Here is a 24,969-nt window from a genome sequence, read left to right on the forward strand (position 1 = left end):
CACAAATCAAGCCTTCTGGATTATTACGCTGCACATTCTTCACGGTTTTTGTGACATTTTTATTTAGCAATCGTTCAAGAAAATAACCTTAGATTGATTGTCAGATTCAATGTTTAAATAAAAAGTGTTTCTGATCCCAGCTTCTCAAATGTCAGCACTTGCTGCTTGTCATATGTGATAGTCAGCTAAATATTGTTTTAGATTATTATGTTGGACACAACATTAAAAACGAGAACATATATCACCTTGAGATTAGAGAATGCACATTCAATATTTTCTGACATTTTATAGGTCAAACTAAATAATCTAGAAGTGAATCACATGATTAATTAATAATCAAAATGATTAGTTCTCGTCTTAAATCAAATTGCAGTTTTGCAATAGTTCATCAAACTTCTAACATGGATAGCTAAAAACATATTTGTTTTGTCTTTATACAACCACACTTTTTGATCATTTATGAAGTTGTATTAGTCAAACCAGACACACGATTATTAAAAAAAACAAACGCAGAAATAATCCACCTGCCTGCTGCGATTTAAATGACGTTCCTGCTCCAACAAAAGCTGAACACTCCGATCAATAACAGGCGTGATCGATCCGCTCCTTCCTCCAAACCCCAAAACAAAGCGTCTTTTTCCTTAAAGCGTCGATTCCGCCTCCTTACCGAAACTCCCGGGGTGTTTCAGAGAGAGGACATGTGCGCTTTGCTGCGGTCTGTTGTTGTTGTTGTTGTTGTAATGATCCGACGCGCGCGCACCGAGCCGCCGCCGCCGCCGTGTGAGAGACTGCGCTCGCGCTGTGAAGAAAAAGCTCCTCGAGCAGGGTCCGCCTCCCTGTTTCCTCCCACAGGAGCTAACGTTAGCATGCTGCTACTGCTGCTGCTGCATGGCAACGCGGTTCAACAGAACCCAGCTTTGAGGCACTAAACCGATTAAACGGAAGCGCAATAAAGCGAGAGAGAAACAAAAAAGCTTGATTAATCAAGTTTTTAAAATGTATTTTGAAAAGATGATTATAGATTGTAAAGTTTGTTTTTTTTAATCCTAAATATGTATCTGAAGAGGAGTAAAAACTAGATCCTCTTCCTCCTCCATTACTCAACTAACTTCAGGTCTCACATCAGCTCTTGTGAAGCTTTTGTTCCGTTTTAATGTCAACGGAGATCAGTAACAGTAAAGTCTGGTTCTCTGACCCGAGGTCACTTTATATGTGGTCATTTACCCACAAATCATAGCGTCTGACGTTATACACGGGGTTCCCAGGGGAAGCCCAGAGGAATTAAATAATAAAAAGGTAAACAAAGAGGACGACACGTGGGGGGCGGAGCAAACAAAGTTATTCTCCAAAGAGGATCATCAACACTTTCACTCGTTTAAATTAACGTCTCAATTAACCTGAAGGTCGGAACGACTCAAATTTCAACTTGGATAGATATTTGCTGGCTTTACGGTTCCGGTGGAAAGCTCCTGCCCATCGAGCTTCAAGGTCATTAGCTCCTTCACAGACAAAGATTTTTCAAAAAAGACGATCGGTCACTCTGAACGTCGGAGGGAGTCCAATCCGCGTGGCGTGTATACATTTTCAGGTACAGGCTTTCCACCAATCAACAGGTCTCTCTGACCTTCTATTCTGGAGATACACCAGGACGACCACCTGTTCATCAGTTAGTTAAGTAATGCCCACTACTCTCTATTTAATTGAAAGAGAAGTGTGTCTTTTAGCAGAGAGCAAAGTGAAACTGTGACATTCAGTGAAGATAATCTTGTGTATTCAATATTCCACTTTAGCTTTTGTTTAATTTTCCTGAAGTTAAAAAAATACGCCCGTCATCATTTGCCGCTGCAGCCAGTGGATTACAAAAATAGTTTCCTGCTCCAGTGGTGAACATCACACCCAACTCACCGCCCATAAACAGCAATTTGTGGTGCATACAGTGTTTCATTTTACAAGACACACAGCATTAGTCCCATTTCCCACCATTAAGGAGAAATATCACTATAGAAACTGATCCGTGTAAACATTGAGGAAATATACAGCAAGAAGAGCGTAGCTGATGCAACACGACAATGATTCATCTCACTTTTAGAACCCGCCTTTCATCCAACAAACAGTACAAATGCAAATGTGTGGGAATAATAGTGTGAAGATCACTTTAAAGTCAACCAGCATTTCCAAACCGTTTGTCCAAAGTTTAGAAACTTTTATTCATAATTGTCTATTACACGTCAGAAAATTCGCCGTACCACAAACAACTTGTAAACCAACATTGTCTCGCCAGGTTGATTCTACACAAGAACACATTGAAACACCGTGTGCCAAAATCTCTCCAATGTCATAATAGAAAAAACAATAATTGTCTGTTATGAGTTATATTACTGTTGTTTGTGATGTTCAGACCTCATTGTTGTGGGTTTTAACGCTCGGCACACGACGCCGCTTTGAGTGAATTGTGGGTATCAGGTGAGCTTTTTGACCGCAGCTCAGGGAAATCACAGAGAAAACAACAAACAAAGCAATAAGAGACGGGGAGAACGGTGAAACTAAATGTGCTGCAGCCACAACACGCTCTGAATTACAAGTTAACATCAGCATCGATTTCTCCTCCTCCGCCACCGACGGGCTCTAATAGTCGGCCAACTTCAACATACCAGAGCAGAAATAATGGTACATTTTAGCATTTGAACTTTTTCCTATCCCAGTTGCTAATTGGCTTACATTTTGTTTTACCTTGCTAGCAGCTAAGGAAATCTTGCTGAGTCATTACCTTGTGGCTGAACAGCTGGTGCTGCTGGGATGACCTTGGGCTGCTCTACGGGCTTGGTGGGTTGCGAGGGCGAAGGAGCAGGTTGTTGCTGTTGTGGTTGCTGCTGTGGCTGCTGTTGCTGAGTGGCGGGGGCCGGACACGTCTCTCTGACCACCAGCGAGGTCGGCTTATCTTTACTGTCCTGAAGCAGTCGAGAGGCCTACAGCGAGGAACCGGCCACGAGGGGGGAAAACACAAGACAGAACATCTGAGACGGTAGTGAAAAGATCAGGGACTGCTGGTGCTTCTTAATGTCAGTGACTCAAAAAACTGCAAACCATGAGGTCTGGAAAATATCACACAGTGGGGAAAATCTGACTGTAGGAATCCCAAACTCAGTGGGTTTTAAACATGTATGTCTTGGAGTCGACATTGATTTGGTGGGTGTTGTTGGAACAGTAGTTTTTGTTTTGCTGGTTACCACCACAAAAAAAAGGATCAAGAATGTGAACACAAAGAGTCAGGATGTTAAGTCAGACAGTAGAAACAATGATTTGCATTAAATATATGGAAACACACAATGACTGATGTGTCACTGGGAGAATGAGATACCGTCCTTTAGTTGTGTGAGAAACATTTCCAAATAAATTGAATCATTTCCAACAAGAGTCTGCAGCCTCAGCATTGTGTGGCTGTTTAATGTTTTGTTAGTTCAGAATGAAACACTGCCATAACATCATATTTTCATGCAGTTTTTGCATACTTAATCTTAACAAAGGAATTAACTTTACGAAGGAAAGTGGGCACGTTCCTGGCCTGCTTTTACACCAACATCCATCTATGTTTTTAACCGTATCACTGATGCTGGATTTAAATAAAGGAGTCAAACCCAAAATCTTTGCGAGTTTATCCTGATAATGCCTGAGAAAACTCTTAAAATGGCAGGGAAACATACTGACATCACTTCCTCTTACATTAAAGAAATAAATATTTGTATTTATATACGTCAGTTAGGACACATCGTTCTTTAGCCAATATCCTCTGCCGGACAGCGTTTCCAACATGACGATAGTCACGACTATTCAACACAATAAACTTATTGCGATTTGTGTTTGCGATCTAAAATCCTCTTATCGTGGCGTCCTCGTCGGCGTGCGTCACCGTACTCACCGTTGGCTGTATTTGTAGGTTGATGGCAGTGAGCTGGACGGGCTGAGCTTTGGCATGGTTGAGGGAGGAGTGGAGGGCGTGGGGGCTGATGGTGGAGTGGAAGATGGTGGCCTGCTGGCTGGGCATGCAGGTCTGGTGTGGAGCAGGTTTGGGCAGTACGGGAACAGGGTGCTGTGACGGTTGAATGGAGGCGGTCTGCAGCAGCTGGCCCGCGGCCCTCTGGGAAGCTTGACTCTGATGGACCACAAACTGCTGCTGCTGCTGCTGCTGCTTGTGCTGCTGGACCAGGGAGTGAGGCTGGATCTGTGTGTAGGCTGGAATGAGAAGAACATTCATTACTTGTTTTTAGGTCATCGTTTGCTCGGGACTGTGTTTTCTCTGCTCATCTCTGCAAACTCAAAAGCAGGAGGTTAGAAGTGTTTTGTCTTTTACTTTACTTTACTTACTAAACCCTACTTACCAATTACACTAGTGAGTTAACATTAGATTGGATTGGACTGCACATGTCCATATATACAGATTGTTTTTTGATTGTGTTGTGAATTGTCAAAGCCATTTAATCAATGCTGAACATCTCTTGGCTGCATTTCTTTGTTTTGTCTTTATTCACTTTTGGACTGTTGATCTGGTGGATACCTTTTGTGTCACTGACTGAGCGCTTAATAGGAAAAATATTGTATTACAACAGTTGCATGCTAGTGTTCAAAGAAGGATACACAGCATCTTCTATAAAATGAAGCTCAGGAATATCTCCCGTAAATAAGTCAAACTATGAGCAATATTTCATGTGTTCTCTGGCCTCCACACTCGGTGTGCATCAGAAAAAAACTGCAGACGCCTGCACAAAAGAGCTGGTTTCCTGGCATCCTCTTCACCTGCGTGCATCTCGTTGGGAGGTTGTATTATTAAGAACGTGTTCAAAGGTGCACAGGGAGGCCCGCTGGTGCACTTCTTTTCACTCTGACCATTACTCACAAATCGTTTCGTAATGGGCTGTCATCACCTGTCAGCGCTGTTGTGGGTTGAACATCCTGAGCTCGTAACTTCGCCCCGAAGCCCCGAGACACAGCACATCAATCTTTGTGTTGTGGGAGCACGTCTGAGGCCCGAGGCTAGCCTTATTAGAAAACGCCTCAGGAATGAACACCCGACTGTCCGTGACACTCCTTATGCCGAGTTAACGTTGAGTCAGTGCATCCGAGCCCCCTTCTGCTTGCCTCCTTCATCTTTAACGACTACCAGGAAATACTAGGAACCAATTGACTCATTCTTATTACCGAAACCCAAACAGAAATGACTCCTGCGCCGCAGAGGAGCTTCTGCTATACGAGCTGCGTGAACATGGAGGTGTGTTTGGAGATGTTAATAAACCCCCCGATAAATCCAAGCATGGAGAACTGCCAAGTGCATCAGCGTTTGTCTTAAATCCCCCCCTCGCCCCGCACCCTCCTCCCACTGTTCTTTTCATGATGTTTTGTGTGGGATCGGCTCCATCTGGTTTCAAAGTTTTCCCTGTGAGGCACTAACCGCAGTCTGTGCCCTGCTGTGGAATATATAGACGTTTCTATCCAGCGGGGTTTGCATGTCATTAGTCCCTTTAGCGCTACAGGATCTGCTGAAAGTGTTTTCTTTTTCACATGGTGAGACTAAGTGGATCCCACCAGCAGAAGAGCTTGCTAAGCAGTGGCGTACAGGGATGTGTACGATGTACGGCGCAGGTTAGCTTATAACACGGTTCAGGCTGGAATCGCCTGAAAAGCCTGAATAACGTCCATCGGTTCTGTGGCGCCGCCTACAGGCCTTTACGCACTCGCGTAAGTCATATATTTAACTAGTCATATATTTCTTTGAATTGTTGTTGTCACGAGTACTTTCACATCTTGCTTCGAAAGAGTGCTAGTTTTTCGGCGCAAAAAGTAGTGTGAAAAAGACGTATTCAAAATATAAATATAGTGTACAAAAACACGGTGGGTTTGTAGTCTGGAACAAGACAGCAATCGCCGATTACTCCTTTCAACCTCGACAAAGGCTGCACATGTCGGATCCACTGCTTCCCTTCTTCCCTTTCACAATAAAAGCCCTAGACATATACACAGCATAACTGTTTACCAGAGGGAACTTTGTCTAAAAAAAGAAACCCAAAATAGCTAACAGTAGCTTCGGCATTACAATATTTCTCCTCCGACGGACTGCCAGACGCTGCTTCCATCCCAGTAGCTGGTGCTCTGTATACATGAGGTATTCTGAATAGTGAAATATTGGCAGATTAATTTCTCATTTTCACATTGATTATTCAGAAGGCCGTCTTAAACACGGCGCCCTCTTGCTGTGAGGCGACAGAGCTAACCACTACACCACCGTGCTACTCTCCAAACGATTAATCTGTAAAATAATCACTGGTTGCCCCTAAATGAACCAATCACAAATCAAGATGTACTTATTAGCACTTAGCCCGGCTGCCTCACTCGTTGCCAACCGTACACTGACGGCTCACAGCTCGGCATTCGCATAATAATAATAATAACTCTTCGGTTTCAACGAAGGAGCAGGCACACTTCATGCGTTCCTTTGCTTCTCATGCATCGTTGACTTGGGAAACCAATTAATAGAGTAACAACCATGTGGAAGTGGCACTAGTGGAGGACAATAGGGCATGTGAAAGAAATGATCTGCACTCATACTCTCACAGAAAACACGTTGTTTTGTTCTGTATTAACTCACGCACAGCAGCAATAGCAACTCTCTACGATAAATAAACGGTAATAAAAGTGCTCACTGAACTTTCTTGTGATTATGCGGTTGTAAATGTGGTCGTAAAGTGAGTATGAAAAGGTGTCACGCGAGGGTGAAAATGCACCAGGAATAGTTTCGTAATTGAATCCTTTTTTTGGTTGTTTTTTTTTAAATCAAAAACCTCACTGAGTCATGAGGCAGTGAGAGATATCTCAGGCCCAGGCCGAGCGAAGGAGGGGGATTTCTGTATCGATGCACAACCGGATACAACCAGCCAGGCCTGTGAATCCTGATAACTTTCTCAAGCTCCTAATGGGGAACAGAGGAAGACAGGGGAATTCATGTTAAGGACTGGAATGACTCAGCCACCCCCCCACACATATAATGATGCAGTATTCAGAATGTGGCCTCTAAGTTATGAATGCGCGTAGGCCTGTAACTCCATGTTGCACAACGTCCTGATGGGTTTGTAGTACCAGGAGCTGGAAAATCCCAGAGTTTCCACATTCTCACTGGCTGCCGCCGCTCTGGCTTCCATTCATGAAACACATTCCCGACCTTAAACAACGGAGCAACAAGCATAGAACCGGGACCCCACGGTTCCTGTCATGTTCCAGTGAAACCACAATGGCAGTATTGTATTGTGGTATTGTACTAATATTATATGATATTATTAGTACTCATTAAGTTTAGTGGGGGTTTTATGTTTTGTAATAATTTTTAAGTGAAATACTGTTCATAGCAGTGACTTGTATGAAGTCTGTCTTGGCCATCGTGGTGCGATCCGTGCAGATCTGCGTTTTGGGGGTTCCCTGCTGAGGTTTTTATAGTACGGCGTTGGATCTTAAGTGCATAGAGGGAAGGCGAAAACAAAAACGCTCACTTGAAAACACGCCAGACGTGGCATTTGTTTCCAATCCGATTCCTATTCAGTGGGCTTACGCTTAATGTCTGTGACGTTCACAGTAACAGAGACGTCGCTCTGAAACCATCCATCGTCTTCTGGAGAGCGAGATGAAAAGTGATGACCGAAAATACCAAAACAACACAATAAATCACAGTTCTTCCACGCTTGTTGTCTCAGATCAAACTGCTGGTTTCAAGTTCCAAACAAAGTAAGATGTTTGATTGATGATAACATTTCAATAATATAATGATGTTGATACAGTTGCAGATTTATTATAATTAGCGAGCCTCTTTAACCTCTCTTTATTGTCATCTGTTAAACTTGTTTCCAAAGTTGCATCTTGCCTGCAAGGCGTGTCGGAGCTTAGTGCGTAGAAATGAGTCGTAGCAAATATGACTGGATTTTGTCATCATTTGGACTACTTATGCTGGTAATGCAGGTCTAAGCCCTCGTCACACGGGACCAGTATTACCAGGGGACCTCATGTGATTCAGAACTCACCCCGCCACGTCACACATTCATGGTGAAGTCTGTGTTTGACTCCTCCGGGTATGATGTCACCACTCTGCACAACATCCGCTTATATTAAAGATATTGTTCTATATTGTATTTTATTTAATATTATGAATAGAATTATATTATAGAGGGCTCTTGATGTTTACTCACTAAGACCTCTTGCTCCAGTTCAAATTGGTCCCCATGCTGTGCATAAGCCTCTTGAATTTACACCCCAAAATCTTAATTTCCAATGCCGGCTCCATAACTCTAGAACAGGGGGGAAAAAATACACTAAATTAATAAGACCCTACATCCCCATGATTCACACAGGACTAATATTATCACGTTTGGCAAAATATGGAAGGTAATTTGCAGTGCAATTTATTTTGACAAGTTGCAGACATGGCAGGTTTGCACGGATTAATATCCCAGACCTCTAGTAATTACTGATAACTGGAGCATTCTGGGAAATTAATAGGTCTTAACAGTCCACAATGAACCCAATGAAAGTGAGCGTATTACAACCCATTTAAGGTGGAAACTGCAAAAGTTATGTAGTTGACTACTGAAACTAAATGCTCTTGACGGTAGTATGTCACAACTGCACATTGTTTTCAACACAACACTATAAATACTGACAAATTAGACAAAGCCTAATTATATCTACTTATTAGAGCTAAGGGTTATTATGGACAGGGTGTGAACTCACCATCCACCAGATAAAATACTGGTTTGTCCCGTGTATATACACTAAACATCAATCATGAAAGTGTTGACATTTTAGATTTACAGGAGACTGTGGCATGTCTTTCCTCTGATTTTATGTCTTTAATCAAAGTGCATGATGACCCAGCGAGACGGCCGAGTTGAATCCAAGCTTTTATCCTTATCCGGGTCCCATCGGCCATCCTCTCCTGATCCACAGTGTATTAACTCCCCCAGCATCTCATGTGCACACCTGTCCCTCACGGCCTGCTGCCATGGCAACCCATGTTAATTTCCCCCAGCAGCATGCAGCCAGATTTCCAGCTTCCATCCTCCCTTTCATTTTATGTGAATCCATTACTGCGACAAAGCAAGACACAGTTGTGCACTGACACGCTCAGATAATCCCACCCCCCTCCCCTTGCATTAACACAGTGTACTGCAGTGTGTATGAGGTTTACAGTCATGTACACACACACGTATTTTAACATTACTTGTCCAATACTCTGTGAAATGCGACGTCTTATCAGAACCTCTCTTGAAAATGTGATAACGTATCTGAAGAGGATAGAAATTTGATTTCATCAGCTTGTACTGCTGGCATAATCACAACCATTCACACTAAAAAAGAATGGGGGGGGGGGGGGGGTATAAACAGCTGCTGACTTTCAATTACACAATAAGTGGTTTTGAAAGGCTCTTGCGTGGCAGAGTGCCTTTCACGGCTTCAAAATTCACAAAGCAGCCCGACTGTTCCACACACAGCCCAAAACACACTCCGGCTGGTTCCAGCCCTTCGGCGGGTGAACGGGTTGGCGATGCGGGCCCCGACATGTCGCACTCACAGCCCAGAGAAAAGCTATTAAAAGCTCAGAGTGTGAAAATTCTCCTCTCATCTAATCTTAACATAAACACCAGAACACATTTCTAATGTATGTATGACAGCTGCCTGAAGCAACCGAGTCTATTTCAAGGTTTTGAAGTGGACATCTGTCTTCAGAAAAAGGAGCATGCGGCATGCTGGCAGGCTTTTTGGCAGTTTAATTTATCTGCCCACAAAAATGAAAATAATCTTCCTATGGAAAACTGAGTGTCTGTGTGTTTTAGGCCCGTACAAGCAGCTCGGTGAGGCTGAACTCACATCCAGCATGGCAACACACTCACAGTCACGGTGCTAGCACGCCGATGTTCAGCAGGTATAATTAATTACTGTCTGAATTACTACTTACTCGGGATCAAGTAAGTATACTTACTCGGGATCAGGTAAGTATACTTACTCGGGATCAAGTAAGTATACTTACTCGGGATCAAGTAAGTATACTTACTCGGGATCAAGTAAGTATACTTACTCGGGATCAGGTAAGTATACTTACTCGGGATCAAGTAAGTATACTTACTCGGGATCAAGTAAGTATACTTACTCGGGATCAGGTAAGTATACTTACTCGGGATCAAGTAAGTATACTTACTCGGGATCAAGTAAGTATACTTACTCGGGATCAGGTAAGTATACTTACTCGGGATCAAGTAAGTATACTTACTCGGGATCAGGTAAGTATACTTACTCGGGATCAGGTAAGTATACTTACTCGGGATCAAGTAAGTATACTTACTCGGGATCAGGTAAGTATATTTACTCAGGATCAAGTAAGTATATTTACTCAGGATCAGGTAAGTATACTTACTCAGGATCAGGTAAGTATATTTACTCAGGATCAGGTAAGTATACTTACTCAGGATCAAGTAAGCAAGCATCCATCCATCTATCTAAACGAAAAGTACAGCTGAGAGTCCAACATATGAGGAAGAGAAGCAGCAAATCATCACACTGCAGAAGCTGGCAGGGGCAAATTTGTCATATTAGTCCATAAAGAAAAATGATCAAAGTCATTACTTGATTAATCGCCTCATTGATGACTCACTAATACCCATAATGCCATTTTCCATTATGGTCACTTATCTAGAGTGCTGCAGAACTCCTGAGTCCTGGTGTGTTCCTAAAACCCAGGAAGGAGTCCGTGGCTAACACAAGCTTAAGAGATTTTAATACGTTTGTTCTACGATATAAAATACGGCGATAGATACACCTCTGGTGAATTTTGAAGCTTCTACATATACTTGCACTCGTGGCCTTAGTATGTTAGTGGTACTTTCGGCGATTACATTCACGTTTCAAATGATCAAATTAACTCTCCCAACCAAGCTTAATTTCTTAATTTGTACTCTTCTTCTCTTAAAAAAAATCCCACTCTCTTTGTTGGAGAGTTTATTTCCGTGTGGCTCTGGAAGCTTCTTTTGCTTGACCCTGATGTGAAAGCTGCCAGGATCACTTTAACAGCGGCGGGCACATATTCACACTTGTTTAGTATTTTTGGGGGGTTGCAGATTCCACTCACCCGGCGCGATCAGGGGCTGAGCGCTGATGGTCGTGACACTGCGACTCATGTTTATAGCTCGGACTTCTGTGACTGCCGCGGCGTCCCCCTTCTTCCCGGGGTCACCGTTGTGGGCGGCGGCCTTCCCTCCCGTGGAGGCCTGCGTTACTTGGCTGGCATTCTTGATCAGTGAGGCGGGCTGGATGGGCACGGGGCTCTGCTTCAGACTGAGAGCCTGCAGGGTCTGAGTCTGAGAGGACGTGGCTGCCCCCTGCTGGCCACGAATAGCCAGATTCTGAACCTGATTCTAAAGAGAGACAGAATATTATTATAATATTATTAAAATGTATTCAGATGTACTTTAATTATTTATTTATTTTTTGCAAGATCAGCTTAATATCACAGTCAAACAGTAAGTACAAATTGTCAATCATTTTGATCTCTATTGAAAGATTATTATTGACGAAAGTCAATAATCAGAAATCTTGAATCCAATTCTTAACACTAAGATCACCTCTCGTACGACCGGGCTGAACCAATTTCATTGTGAAACGCGTGTGTGTGTGGTGTTTACGTTCTCAGCTGGGCTACTTTTTTAATTTTGGTGAGGATGGCTGAGCGTGAGCAAACACAGATGGATGCGATCTGACTGGCGTGCTGAAGCAATTTGACTTGTGTGAAGTTGCCTGGAGAAGGGACCTGGACCAAGTTCATTTAAATAGCTCATTTTCAGCAACAAGGCAATTCAAAGGGCTTCACATAAAACACCAAAAGGATAAAGTACAGATGAAACACCTTTTATAAAAGGTCTAACATGATGTAATTAAATGCAGTCTAACGGGAGTTTGTTCCAGAAATGTGGAGCATGAAAACTAAGCCTCCAAATGTTATGCTCACCTCTGCATTTCAATCTGTTTAGACCAGAGGGATCAAGTCCAGGTTGTACTATAATAATAATAAAAATAATAATATTCATAAGAACCCTACCTGTGAGGAGGCCTGTGTGGAGCTCTCCGACTGGACGGCCGTCACCGTGGCCGTCGGCGTAAAGATGAGCTGCGGGGACAGAGGAACGGCCCGACCCAGACTCCGGGCCACCTGAACCAGGTTACTCTGCTGGGCCTGGAAACACACACACACACACACACACACACACACACACACGCACACGCACACGCACACACACGCACACACACAGCAAAGAACTGGATCAGTCAGAACCAGCTTCTTGGATCAGATTCTCAAATAAAGTAGTGATAAAAGGCCAGAGCACAAAAACATAAAGATAATTATTAATTATTCGATGCTCAAACAGATCCTGTTCATGTGAATATTCTTGCTGTGAAAACTATTGAATGGCTGACATTTATCTTTGTAATCTTCTTAAAAAGAAAACATATTTATTCCACAGTTATGTTGTTTTGAATCTCTAATGGTGTCTGGGGAAAAGAAAAGCATGCAAAGAGGAAATGAATCGTGTCAAGGCCTTAATATGAATCATATGCACTGATTTAACAGCGGAAGACTCAACTGAAAATAAAAGCCGTGGCTGTCCAAACTGACAAGTGTTGATGCCGTTTCTGCCAGAAGCATCAAACACATCAGACAATGTTCTGGACTCGTAATGAGGTGGCAGGAACGGTCTGTGTGCCAGCTGCATGACTGAAGTTGCCCACAACCAGCTGCAAAATAGGCCAATAAAGACTGTGTATTCCTTTTTTTTTTCTTTGTTTGTTTGTTAATAAAACAACCGACCCTTGAGCTACAGCAGAGATGACACCTGTGACCTCCAAAACAATGTTTTCTGAGCATGCATGCATGTTCAAGATATTCCCCCGTGTGTTTAACGAGCCCTCTGGGGCCCTGACACATTATTCTGATCACCTCCCCTGGTGGCCAAATGAGAATAAAGCACACCATTCATTATGGTAGTGTAGGCACATACACACACACACACACACACACATGCATCAAGCCTAAAACAAACATGAGCTGGAGAGTGTATGTGTGTGTGTGTGTTTATGCATGTGTGAATGTGCCGGTGGCTGTGCTCCCCGTGTCTGAAGTCTCACCATCTGTGCACGCAGGTACATCTGTGCCTGGCTGGCGGTGAGCGTGGGGCTAGATGGACTGCCCAGCAGAACGGCCTGCTGGGAAATACTGGTGGGGGTGGAACTAATGCTCTGGGCCCGGCTGATCAGCTGGGCGGCCGCCGGGGAGGTGGTCAGGTTGATCTACGAACAGAAAAGGAAACGGGATGATTGGGTACGGTTTACACTTCCTTTATCTACATCGACACACCAGTTTCCTTTTAAAGGAATCCTTCACCATCTGCATGAAGCGTCGCGTGTTAGAAACCCGGTAGTGTGTTTGAATGTCGTCATCGTTCCCTCGTTTCAGACGGAGATCTCCGTCTTTCTGTTCTGGAAAAGAGCCTCGATGACGCAGATATCCTCATGTTGCATCATCGGAGGCTCTTTGTTAGAGGGGGTGAGACCACTAGTTCCTCATGTCTTCACCCCGCCTGTAGGGGGCAGCACCCACTGAGACTACAGACCTGTTACAGACCAGTGGTGGGACCCACTGAGACTACAGACCTGTTACAGACCAGTGGTGGGACCCACTGAGACTACAGACCTGTTACAGACCAGTGGTGGGACCTCACTTGCAGAAATTGAAGCAACATCCTCCATCTTGCTTGGAAGCTTGCACCTGCGGAGCTGTGCATTGTGGGAGTTTTTGTCTTCCATCCACATGCACCAAAAAGTCACCGTCTGCCTTTTCTCGGTCAAGAAGGCACCAAATTCTAAACGTATTTTACATTTCAACTACATATATGACCCACTTTCAGATTCATGTTTCCACCAGTGAAGTATTCCTTTAACACGTCACATATATAAGATCTAGACTTTAACATTTTAACTGCTGAGTGTTACCAAAATGCATTTAGATCTCTTCCAATGTAAAAGAGAAGTTGCACAGTTAGTGTGCCACCCATGTTTCTTAAAGCATATTGGTGCTTAAAATCTACTTGAATAAAGAAATCTTGTCTTAGAAGACAGGCCCGACCCTAAACCCCCTATGTACCGTAGTCTGGGTCGATCCGGTTTGCTGGGATGAAGTGCCGTTCTGTGAAGAGCTTTGCCGACCAGCTGCGATACTGGCCTATCACATGGAGAGAGAGAGAGAGAGAGAGAGAGAGAGAGGTTGTGTCAACAGTGATAAACATCATCTGGACACCGGGGATGATTCTTTCATGCGCTGGCCGTTGGCTGACCTGCTGCACGGCAGCCAGGCTCTGCAGCTGAGCGGTGCTGAGGTTGTGCTGCTGCTGGAGGGCTGCGGTTTGCAGCATCAGATGCTGCTGCTGGGCGGCGTACATCTGCTGCAGGTACTGCGCCGCCGTGTTGGGCTGTCTGTGCAGCGCCTGCTGGAACACCTGCAATGAGAAGAGGAGAATATCGTAGAGGCAGAGGATCGACTACATTGATACACAACCGCAGATCCCCCCCAAATATGTCCAAATACATTTTATTATATATTTTTAAAAAGTAACAACATGAAATCCAAATCACACTTTTACCGAATGACCTCTGAATGACCTATTTTGTAATAAATAAGAGACTGTTAATCTAGAGCAGAGATCTTTAACCTGGGGTCTGGCACCCCTAGTGGGTCCGTAGAGTTACTGCAGGGGGTTCCTGAAATGATTTGATCCCAAACCCTTCCCCTCCTTTCAAAACTGTAATATGTCCAAAAATCCACCTTAACATGAATACAACCTATATTAAGCAAATATAAATCTTCTAAAATAGAATTACAATATGAATCTGTCAACAATTATTATTTTAATGTCTTAGCATTGTATACATCCATCATTACAAAGTACTGTTATACATGAACTATAGGCTGCATGACACATTATTATTGGCCAGTTTAATATGGAACATTATATGATATGTAATAGGGGGTCCCTCCACTGGGTCTCTATAGGCCTTGGGGGTCCTTGGCCTGAAAAATTTGAAGACCTCTGAAAAATCTGTAACTATGATCATTGCAAGCAGATGGACATAAATAAACACAGGCCCTCAATCATCGTCTGAAGAGACTCCTTTACCCAACTAAAGAGAGCTAATCCTCCCAACCATTGAAAACAACTCCCCTCACCCTTCACCTCTGAAATTGCCCTCTTCCTGGTTGCCAAGTAACCAGAGAGGATGATGACCTGCGGTCCGCAGTGTCACAGAAGCATCCGGACCCACACCTCTTGAAATTGGTAGACGATATGCACCCACAACTCTCACGGACCATAAATGACCAGCAGCAGTCCTTTCATGCTCAGACGGCTGCCTGGTGACAGTGTTTGCCTTGTAATTGTCAGCAGGCCGAGACAAGAAGGGGGAAAGGCTGAGTATAACAAAACCCCTGCTGTCAAAGCATCAGCACTGAAAGTTAAAAGGCCGTGTTAGAGGCTTATCCTGGTGTCAAAAGGTCAGGAGCACTCAAAGCACTGAAAGCATTCCTTTCTTCATCTCGGATCGATCCTGCCAGATCACCGTTCATTTGAATGTCTTTCACTGGAACGTCGGAGGGGGGGAAGGCAGACAACTACCTCCTCATTTCATCAATTTACCTCCGATTAGAGCGTGATGTGATGGCCTGCATGTGGCGTTTTATACGCCAACAGAGGGCAGCAGAGCAAAGGAAAAGTGTGGGAACTTGTGTGTGTGTTCTGAGTGTGTCTTTACACACACATATAACTAAATATCAAGCAATTCATCACAACAGCCCAAACTCACCTGTACCGTCTGTCGGTCGGGTATCCCGCTGTAAACGGAGATCTGAGGCAACGTCTGTCTTGCTGCTGTAGTACTACTGGCACTGGTGTTAGTGTTACTACTACTACTACTACTACTACTGCTGCTAGTGGAAGTGGTAGGAGTAGTAGCAGTAGCATTAGCAGTGCTACTACTGCTGGCAGCTGTGGTGGCGGCAGCGGTGGAGGAGGAGGTGGCGGTCCCGGTGCTGTTGACCGTGGAGGCAGGGGCCCCCGGCTCACTCTCCATGGTGCCCTCTGCTCTTCTCACCCTTGACCCCCGGCTCTTCTGAATGGCTCTCCTGTGCCTGAGGAGGGGGGGGAGAGCACATGAGAAAAATCCACACCTATATCCGGAAGCAGAAGCTAAAACTTTTAATAGGCTAATAAAACACCTATTAAAATGTGAAGCAAGATTTTATCTGATAAAGAAATGTGAGAAATCACAAAGGAAGAGAAAGTGAGCGCTCTATAAATTGATTCATCTTTTTGATATTAAAATGACTACAAATGCCACAGCTCCAGGTGATCTATTTAGATAGATGGCTCTTTAAAGTTGACAAACCCTAAGATATTCAGTTTACCATCAAACATGATGCATAAAATCGTAGCATTTAAGAAGCATTTAAGAGTGTTTTTGCTTTAAAAACGACTAAAACAATCGGTTACCAAATGATTATAAGGATTCATCATAGTTTGAAGTTTAGTTGCACCAAATGTTTTACAAATTCACAAGTCCTGAAATATATAAATCAGAATACCATCTACCATGGTAATACTACCTGCCTTTCATAAATCACTGAAGGACTCGTTGCACTAAATATTAAAGTAAAGCAAAGTTCTGCATTATACAAACCTGCAGAAGGACGAGTGTCTGCTGGGAAATTACTGATTCTTTTGAATTTTTCATGCCGAAACACAACAGGAATATGAAATCTAGCCTGTTTAGATACACTACCCCGGCACTGTCCTGAGATTACAGGCAGGTTGTGAAACAGTAGGTCGACACAAAAGGGTATGTATGACTTCATTCTCCAAAAATAAATGGTGAGGCACGGAACCAACAAAGCCGGCTGGAGAATGCACACAGAAATACCATTTGGGAAGCTAATGAAATCCAGCCAATTAAGCATTAAGGGGTAGAGTGGCTGGTTACCATTAGTGGCCTCCCTAAATTACATCTTAAATAACGGAGGGTTGCACATACACAGGAACACACATTCAATGCAAGATAATTGGAAAGGCAGCGAGTCTAGTGACTAAAAGCCCCAAATGATCCAAACACCACATCGCTGAAGGAAGAGAATCCAGCGTATGGGAGAGTCCACGCAATAATTACCCCGATGCAGTTAGCTAATACAAACGTACTGCAGCGAGTTTATAAAACATACAGCGTCTCAGACTTCTATTGGACGAATGATTAACGAGCCTTCTTTAAAAGCTGTTGGTCCCCTGGTGCTCCGCTGTCCATTAGTACGGGAGGGGAAGGGTTCAGAGCCCTGCAGACAGATGAGATGGAGAGGGCTTCGGCATGACAGGTGATGGGATGCAAAGAGGAGAGGAGGAGGAGTGGAAGGATGAGCTCAGTGATGATGAAGAAAGTTCAGAACGAGAACAGAACTTGAGATGTGGGTGGTGTAGAGGATGAGGTGGGATTAATGAGTCCGTATGTGGTGGTGGTGGTGGTGGTGGGGGGCGGGGGGGATTCAAACAGCATGGGGAGGATGGAAGCCTTGAGGTTAGAGGTGTGAGCATTAAGTTATGGGGGGGGGGTGATGTGGCTGGAAGGGAACAAGAGCAAGTGAAGGGTGAAGGTTGAGTGAGCAGGTCGGGGGTTTTAAATGTGTCTGAGTGGAAATAGGATGTGATGGAAGTAATTAAATAAGGAGCAATGCTGCTGCCATGCTGCAAGTCTTAAGCTATTTCCTCCTCCTCCTCCTCATTATTCGTTTGAACGGATTAAGGGGCCAAAGCTCTATAGGCCCACTTATGCTACAAAGCAGACTTAGAAACAAGCTGCAATCTTACTAAACCAAAACTCCTTGACAGGGCAGAAGCAGATCAGTCCTAAATACCAGAGTACACAAAGCATCACTGAATGTGGAGGGCGAAGGGGAAAAAAGACTAGAAATTGAGTTTGGCTTTTGTTTGCATGATTGTATTTTAAATGAAAAATGGAACTGCTCATGAATATGCAGTTAGCATATTAAAAACATATCAAATAATTTGAATACAAAACATGCATTGACATGCGAAAACACAAGTAATCTTGTCAGGGCTGTTCTCTCAGCAAGAATGAGCTCAATCCATGAAATGAGGAACGTTTAAATAAAAACACGACGAACAAATTGAAACACGACGATAAAAAAAATCCCCAAAAACAAAGAGACTATGGGTTTGCGTTCAGCAGCAGCATCTGTGGTTAATATTAAACTTCTTGTCTGCATTAAAGCAGATATCTAGCTCGACTCTGGTTGTAAACAAAGCACCAGCGCTGCCAGCCAGCCGTCATTAGCCTACATCCAAGAGTCTGCTTCCCACTGCCATCGCACACAAGCAGCGTGGAGAGGGGAGGGAATCCCCTCTGGTAATGATGCCTTCATCCCCCGTCTTTCTGAGAGGAGTCAGCCATCCATCAGTGAAGGGGTGCGAGAGAGTACACCCCCCTCCCCTTCCCTCCACTCCGATCCTTAACCCCACTTCCACATCCACAACCAAGCTCGAAGCTGGTTTTGTGAGAAACCTGGTACCCATGAAAAGTGGTAGAGCCGACGTGTTTGAGAGCACATCAAAGCTGCAGCAGCCGCCTGTAGGCCGATACGTTGCCAGCAGCCGGTCAGCTCCACAACAACACGATCTCAGCTCTTCAGCTCCTCACAAGAGGAACATATTGATGTACTCATGCCAGCATTACGCAGACCGCAAGAACCCCGCGGTCAGATGTGTGGCTGGAAGACTTGCACGGCCTGCAGGGAGACTGTTAAAAGACTGTCAGACAGACTGTCTGTCTCTACAGAGCTTTAGATCCCACCGAGGGAAGTGCAGGAGCATCCATCGGCATCCATCAGTCAGTCCACAGAAGGGAAGACTCTGATGACCCACATTACAAATACCACAAGCACGCTGCACAGATCAATTGATGTGCGATAATGGCTTTAATAGCCATGAGATCCAGAGAGAAATGCATGTTTGTGTATGTGTGTGTTAGGGGTGCTCTGCTGCTGCTGAGACAAAGCCCCCTAACCCTGGTGCTCCTACCTCCTCCTGCCCCCCCAACGCGATGCAGGGGTATGATGCCCCATCCCCCGGGAGCGTGCGGTCCTCCTGCAGGATGCTGCTCCTCTTTGTCTGCCTAACTGAGTGGCGGACGGAGTGAATGAATGAGCGTGTGCGAGTGCCTTTCTGTGCCGTATCCAAACCCCCAGCACCTCGCGTCTACCCCCAACACACACACACACACACACACGGCGAGCTCGTCGTCCCAGCATCAACACCCCACTCCACCAACCAGGCCGCGGCCTGCCTCCCTGATTATGTGGTATCCTAGCGACAGCCAACGGGGTGCCTATGGAATCCCCGTGCAGAGCGGCGAGCTGATTGGACAGCAGGATCCTCTCTAATGAAGATGATGGTAATGATTTTACTCCATCTTTCCCCTCCCCCTCTGTTTCTGCCTGAATGCTGATATTTTTTTTAAGGATGCATAGACCCTTCAACATAAGGTAGACTGTCATCATCACCTAATTTTATTGTGTGTTTTTTTTAAAAGTCAATTTCAAGGTAATTGACAGCTAAGAGATAGCAAACTGCTTATTTTGTTTAGTCTACATTTGGAAACTGAAGGCTCCATTTCAGTGGTTCACATTTGAGGGCCGAGATGTTTTAAGCGGTTATAGAGAGCACAAATAACCGGCAGCAATAAGTGGGCCAATTTTGTGTCATAACGTTCAGCGATGGACAGGAGCAGTGACTTATGGCCAGAGTGAACACTGAACCCATTATCTTACTAGCAGGACAGTAATCATCATCAATTATGTGACAGGACCGACACTGAGGCTAGAGCTTAAATATATTTTAAGCTCTAGCCCCTATATATATATATATATATACACATATATATACATATATATATATACACATATATATATATATATATATATATATATATATATATATATATACACATATATATATATATATATAAATAAATAATAAAAGAAATATATATATATTTATTTTCCCCCCAGGAGTGTCACCACACCCAGTATAAAATACTGCAAATATATCAATAGGATCAATCACCATTGTGTAACTTCCTCCAGCGATAGATTGAGTGAACAGACATTTAAACAAAACATTTTGAGATATCCACTTTAAAGCCAATGAGGGCCAGGCCGAGATGCAGCAGGAAAAAAACCTTCAAACTGCCTATTTATAGCAGTTATGGAAATAAAATGCAAAACAATAAAGAATAGAAAATTGCGATCCCCTCTGAAAATTGAAATGGGATAGCTTTGAAGCTGAATCTAAACCTCCCTTTAATGACAAGAGAATTCATTTCTGTGAAATAGGATAGATAAAACCAGAGGATAATAGCATACTTATGCTCTGCCCCGCCACATTAACACGCCGCCCAACTGTCTGGCCGTATGATATGTAACCATTTGAATCATTTGCTGGTGCAATGTGCTATTGATTGGGGCCAACCATGCATGGTCCTCATTGATTATTATCTTCTCATTAGCATATAGATTAGCTGGCGGTGCTGCCAGAACCACAAGCCTCGAGTCTCTCACTTGGCTGACAGCAGAGAGGGGGGGGGGGGGGGGTCAAAACAAGACGAAAAAACAGGAATAGGGGGCTATGAGCAGCCTGATGATGGACCAGGACCGTGACCTGTGAGATACCAGAATAACCAGAAGTGAAGTGTAAGGGCTCGTCCAGCAAAGGGGCTTTAAATCAAAATCACTCCTCCTTTTGTTCAAAGAGCATACAAGCTCATTATTAAATTTAATAACACTGACGCTAGCAAGCTCTTCTGGGGGAGCAGTATCATAATAAAAAAGAGGTCTAGGCACCACATGAGCCTTGTTTTTTAGATTCCTGCGTCAAAGACGCTGCCAACCAACGCTTGAACATAAACCAACTCTATAGTGATGAAGGCACAAAAGCAACTTAAGGACAAATTATACAGAAAAAACACGAGCTGATGAATTAAACATCAGTGTCCTTTTTTAAAAACAGCAGATAATTTCTTCCTTTAAAAGGGATGAATATATTAATTGAATGGGTTTGTGTGTCTTTTAATTATTGTCGGTGCGGAGTGCCTGTTTATAAATCACACAGGGGAGATGTAGTGTCTGCCTGCCAGACTCATTAATTTTTATGGACAAAGTGTTCGAGCAGGTTGAAATTTCTTATAAAAAAAAAAAAAAAAAAGCAGATAGTGTAAGTGGAGATTTGTCATCCTTTAGTTATTTCAAGAATTGGTCTCTGGGGGAGAAATGTATTAATGCAATGCTTGTATTCACCATGTAGCATGCATAAAAAAAAATAAACCAACCACGCCCAACGTTTGTATTTCTATCGGGTCGATGAAGTGCCTCAATAATTAGTCAATCGACTGCACATTTTAATGAATAGCTTCTCAAGTGTGAGGATTTGTTTTATATCATTGTAAGTTGAATATAGTTAATTGAGTGTTGCGTTCAAGGACCCTTGGTTTGGGGAAAAAGCACCAATGTTGACCCCTGAGGGCAGTTATTTTTGGACATCTTTAAACTTTTTTAAATAAACAATGAAACAACCATTAGCTACCGAGCTCAGTGAGCCTAAAGTTTAGTGTAGTCATCAAGCTGAACTAATGAACACATCCAACATATAGGGATCCACAGATTCTGCCCTGATACTGATATGAGTTTAATTAATCAAGCTGTACGCCTCACTATGTGGAAGACACGGCGATCATTCTTGACTGTTTAAGGCAACGTTCCTTTCATCACGTTGTAAAAAATAATTTAACGATACATAGATGTAAATGTACTGTTTGTTGTTATTTATTAAAACGATGGTATCCGACTAGCATTTTTAGGATTTCCGATCCAGCTATTCGAGTCAGAATACAACTGATATCTGCAGCAGTCATTTATATTGTGGTTAGTTTGTAATATATGAGAGGGACCGCCCTGTGAATCACAACAGTAACAAGTCAGCCTCCACATGTCTGCAACGCAGCGCTTCCATGGCGATGCTGGGGTCATCCCCCGAGGCCGACGGCGGTCGATGGGTCGTGTCCAAACAGAGTCAGCGGGGCAATGCCTTTTGTTAGAGCGTGTAAGACAGAGATACCCTTCTGATCCCGGGGCAAGATTTGGTCGGGGTATCCGTAATTGAGCCATCTGACTCAGACGGACCCGGCCCTCCACGGCCGAGTAGACCGGCACAAAGAGACGCTGGCTGCTTTCCAGGTTAAGTGTGCTGAGCACCGATCCAACACACATAGACGCATGCTGTGATACAAAACACTTTCACTTGACTCTCCCCAGTTGACCGTGGTCTTTTTTTATGTTCGCTGATTTAATAAAGCCCCCAGCCAGCGAGAAATAAAAACATCTAAATCGCCTGGACTGTTAGACTCTTAAAAAGAATAAAAAATAAGTAGACAGAAAAGCAAAGAGACAGACTGGAACAGGAGGTGGAATGAAAGAATCCCCCTTCTCTGATCTATAAATACCACAGTTAAATAGTTCTGGCAAAGCTTGCAGATTAGTGACACTGTTCCATCGGAGGCTTCGCTCTCAGGCGTCGATCACACCCAGACGAGAAGAAATAGGTCGGGCACGAGCCGAGATGAGCGGCAGCACAGAAAAAACAAACGTCGCTGCCTTCATCACAAACACATGCAACAATTGCGTTTTTTGTGGCCAATTTTGTTTTCCGAATTTTCTTTTCTAAGAACTATATAATTACATACAAGTTTTATTTCACTGCCGTTCCGAAAACTCATTTCAACTGCTGTTTGTTACCGTCATCTACAGAGGTTTTTTATTGCATGAAACACACGACCAGTGATGATTAGGAAATAAATGATTGTATTTTTATTTAAATACTGGCTTTAATTAAAAAAAAACCTTCTTGGCGTTTAGTCATTTTAATGTATTCTAATTTGCCTGTTATTTTGCTGTGAAAACATCTTCAAACAACTGTATTTATTGGAGTTTCTCTTAAAAAAAAACTAAACATTTTACACTTTACAAGATTACATTGAACGCATCATCGCTTTAATTTAACTGAGTAGGTCACTGATTCCTCTGAGACGCATGAGAATGAATTCTAACATAATAAGTGTCTTATTGAGTTAGTTTTTCAAAATGTTTTAAGGTTATTCCTCCAAGGCCTATTTTGAATTTGGATGTGACGGGCAAAAAAAAGGGGAATTATGAAAGATTGAAGGACAACAGAGAAGCAGGAGACTCATAACTTTCTAGTAACTTGTGATATCTGCAAGGATGTATTTACTAATAACCTTTTTATGAAGTAGGACATCACACTCAACCCCTTTCTAGCCTTATAAATTAATGCTAATTTGTGTTTATTGGCTACCATTTCTGACATACACACTCCAGATTACACATTCTTTCTTTCAGAACATGAGATAATAAAGATCTATGTCCCATACCCTTTTAAAAAGGGGGGCCAAATATGAGGAATACTGCAAAAAATATATTCCCTGCTACACCACCTAAACTGTTGGATGAAGTCCAGAAACGTCCGCTGCACTCGTCGTGACGAGTGAGATCGAGGGTGCTGAGAAAACCACGTTTGCATCAATAGTATATTGGATTGGGTTACACTGATCAGCATGCACGGGAATATAAATTAAGTATAAATGTCATGCTGCTCCGCCTGTCTGTGTCGTACTGATAGATATAGAAAAGCCTCTTTTCATGTCACAATGTTATCAGTCATGGATTTGTTTTTCTCTGAGCCAGAAAATGAAGGTTTTATTGTGGCAAAATGTCTTATTTTTTAATAGTCCTACTGTACATTTTGAATGGCTTCTAAATCATAGCTTTTCGTTAGTAACCTTTTTGGAAGTATTTCAAACAAGTGGTTAATTGCTGTTCATTGCCATGATTGAGCTGAACATACAGTCGTGGGCCGGTTTTACTAATCCAGGCGTGCATGTATCGTTGATATGGAGTTAAACCTGTTATTTGGGTTCCCTGTTTATGCTCTGCATGGGAGTCATTGTAGTTCATAATTTGGGTTATGCAGCTTGTGGTTGAATGATTGTTTGCATCACGTCAACTGCTAAGTTAATTTAATGGGAATAATAATGAAGTCCATAACGTGTAATTATATGCTGTGGTTCCTTTCATGTTTCAGAGCCACACACCCACACACACGCATACCAGTACTCCAATGTATGGCAACAACCAAGAAAGGGATTCAAGCCCTCATCTGAGAAACGGTGACTGTGCCAGTTTGGATCCGACGCCCCCGGACCGATTCGACTTTCCACATCGAGATCTCCACCGTGACTGAACCTGGCACCTCGCACACATACGGAACGCATCTGGTGAGTATCTCCCAGACGTTAAAGCATGCCCAGGTAAGATCAGCTATCCAACTATTTCTGGCAACGCGTCACGCCTCCCCGCCGCTGCTCACGCTCGTCTCTAATGGTTCTCGGCTGGATGCGGTGAAGCGAGAGAAAGTGATGCGGGTGAGGATGAGGGAGCGTCGCGTCTCGCGTGCGAATACATCCAAACAAAACACCAGGTGTGACTCGCACTCCCTCATGAAATAAACAAGTCAACCGTTTCATTACGCTGAGATAAACCGCACACGACAGCTCGTGATTGTCAAGTGATGGTCTCTGGCTAATTTTCCTTACGCTGTGTGATCTCAGGTGTCACTCTGCATTACAATAAGTTTGCTTTTTAGAGGATAAAGTGAGCATCGCCCCTGTTATAAAGCACTTAACTTAATGACATCTATGAGTCTTTTCACTGTA

At 43.4% G+C, this 24,969-nt stretch overlaps 1 protein-coding gene across 3 annotated transcripts in view; it reads right to left on the reverse strand.

Annotated features, from left to right (window-relative positions):
- phc2b (polyhomeotic homolog 2b) overlaps nt 1–24,969 on the reverse strand; it is a 32,158-nt gene that overhangs the window by 5,187 nt on the left and 2,002 nt on the right. Inside the window, exons 1-9 of one of the 3 annotated variants that reach the window (XM_084033392.1) lie at nt 19,209–19,346; nt 15,934–16,258; nt 14,412–14,573; nt 14,222–14,299; nt 13,207–13,368; nt 12,122–12,256; nt 11,156–11,441; nt 3,917–4,230; nt 2,768–2,966 (exon numbers count right to left, since the gene is read on the reverse strand). In XM_084033392.1, coding sequence (XP_083889518.1) covers nt 2,768–2,966; nt 3,917–4,230; nt 11,156–11,441; nt 12,122–12,256; nt 13,207–13,368; nt 14,222–14,299; nt 14,412–14,573; nt 15,934–16,258; nt 19,209–19,252 — 1,705 coding nt within the window. In that variant the 5' untranslated portion in view covers nt 19,253–19,346. Of the gene's footprint in view, nt 1–2,767; nt 2,967–3,916; nt 4,231–11,155; nt 11,442–12,121; nt 12,257–13,206; nt 13,369–14,221; nt 14,300–14,411; nt 14,574–15,933; nt 16,259–19,208; nt 19,347–24,969 lie in introns of those variants that run through there. The other 2 variants (XM_084033394.1, XM_084033393.1) reach the window with 2 other exon arrangements.

The sequence above is a fragment of the Eutrigla gurnardus genome (genome assembly GCF_963514095.1).
Source record: "Eutrigla gurnardus genome assembly, chromosome: 2".
Taxonomy (NCBI): Eukaryota; Metazoa; Chordata; class Actinopteri; order Perciformes; family Triglidae; genus Eutrigla; species Eutrigla gurnardus.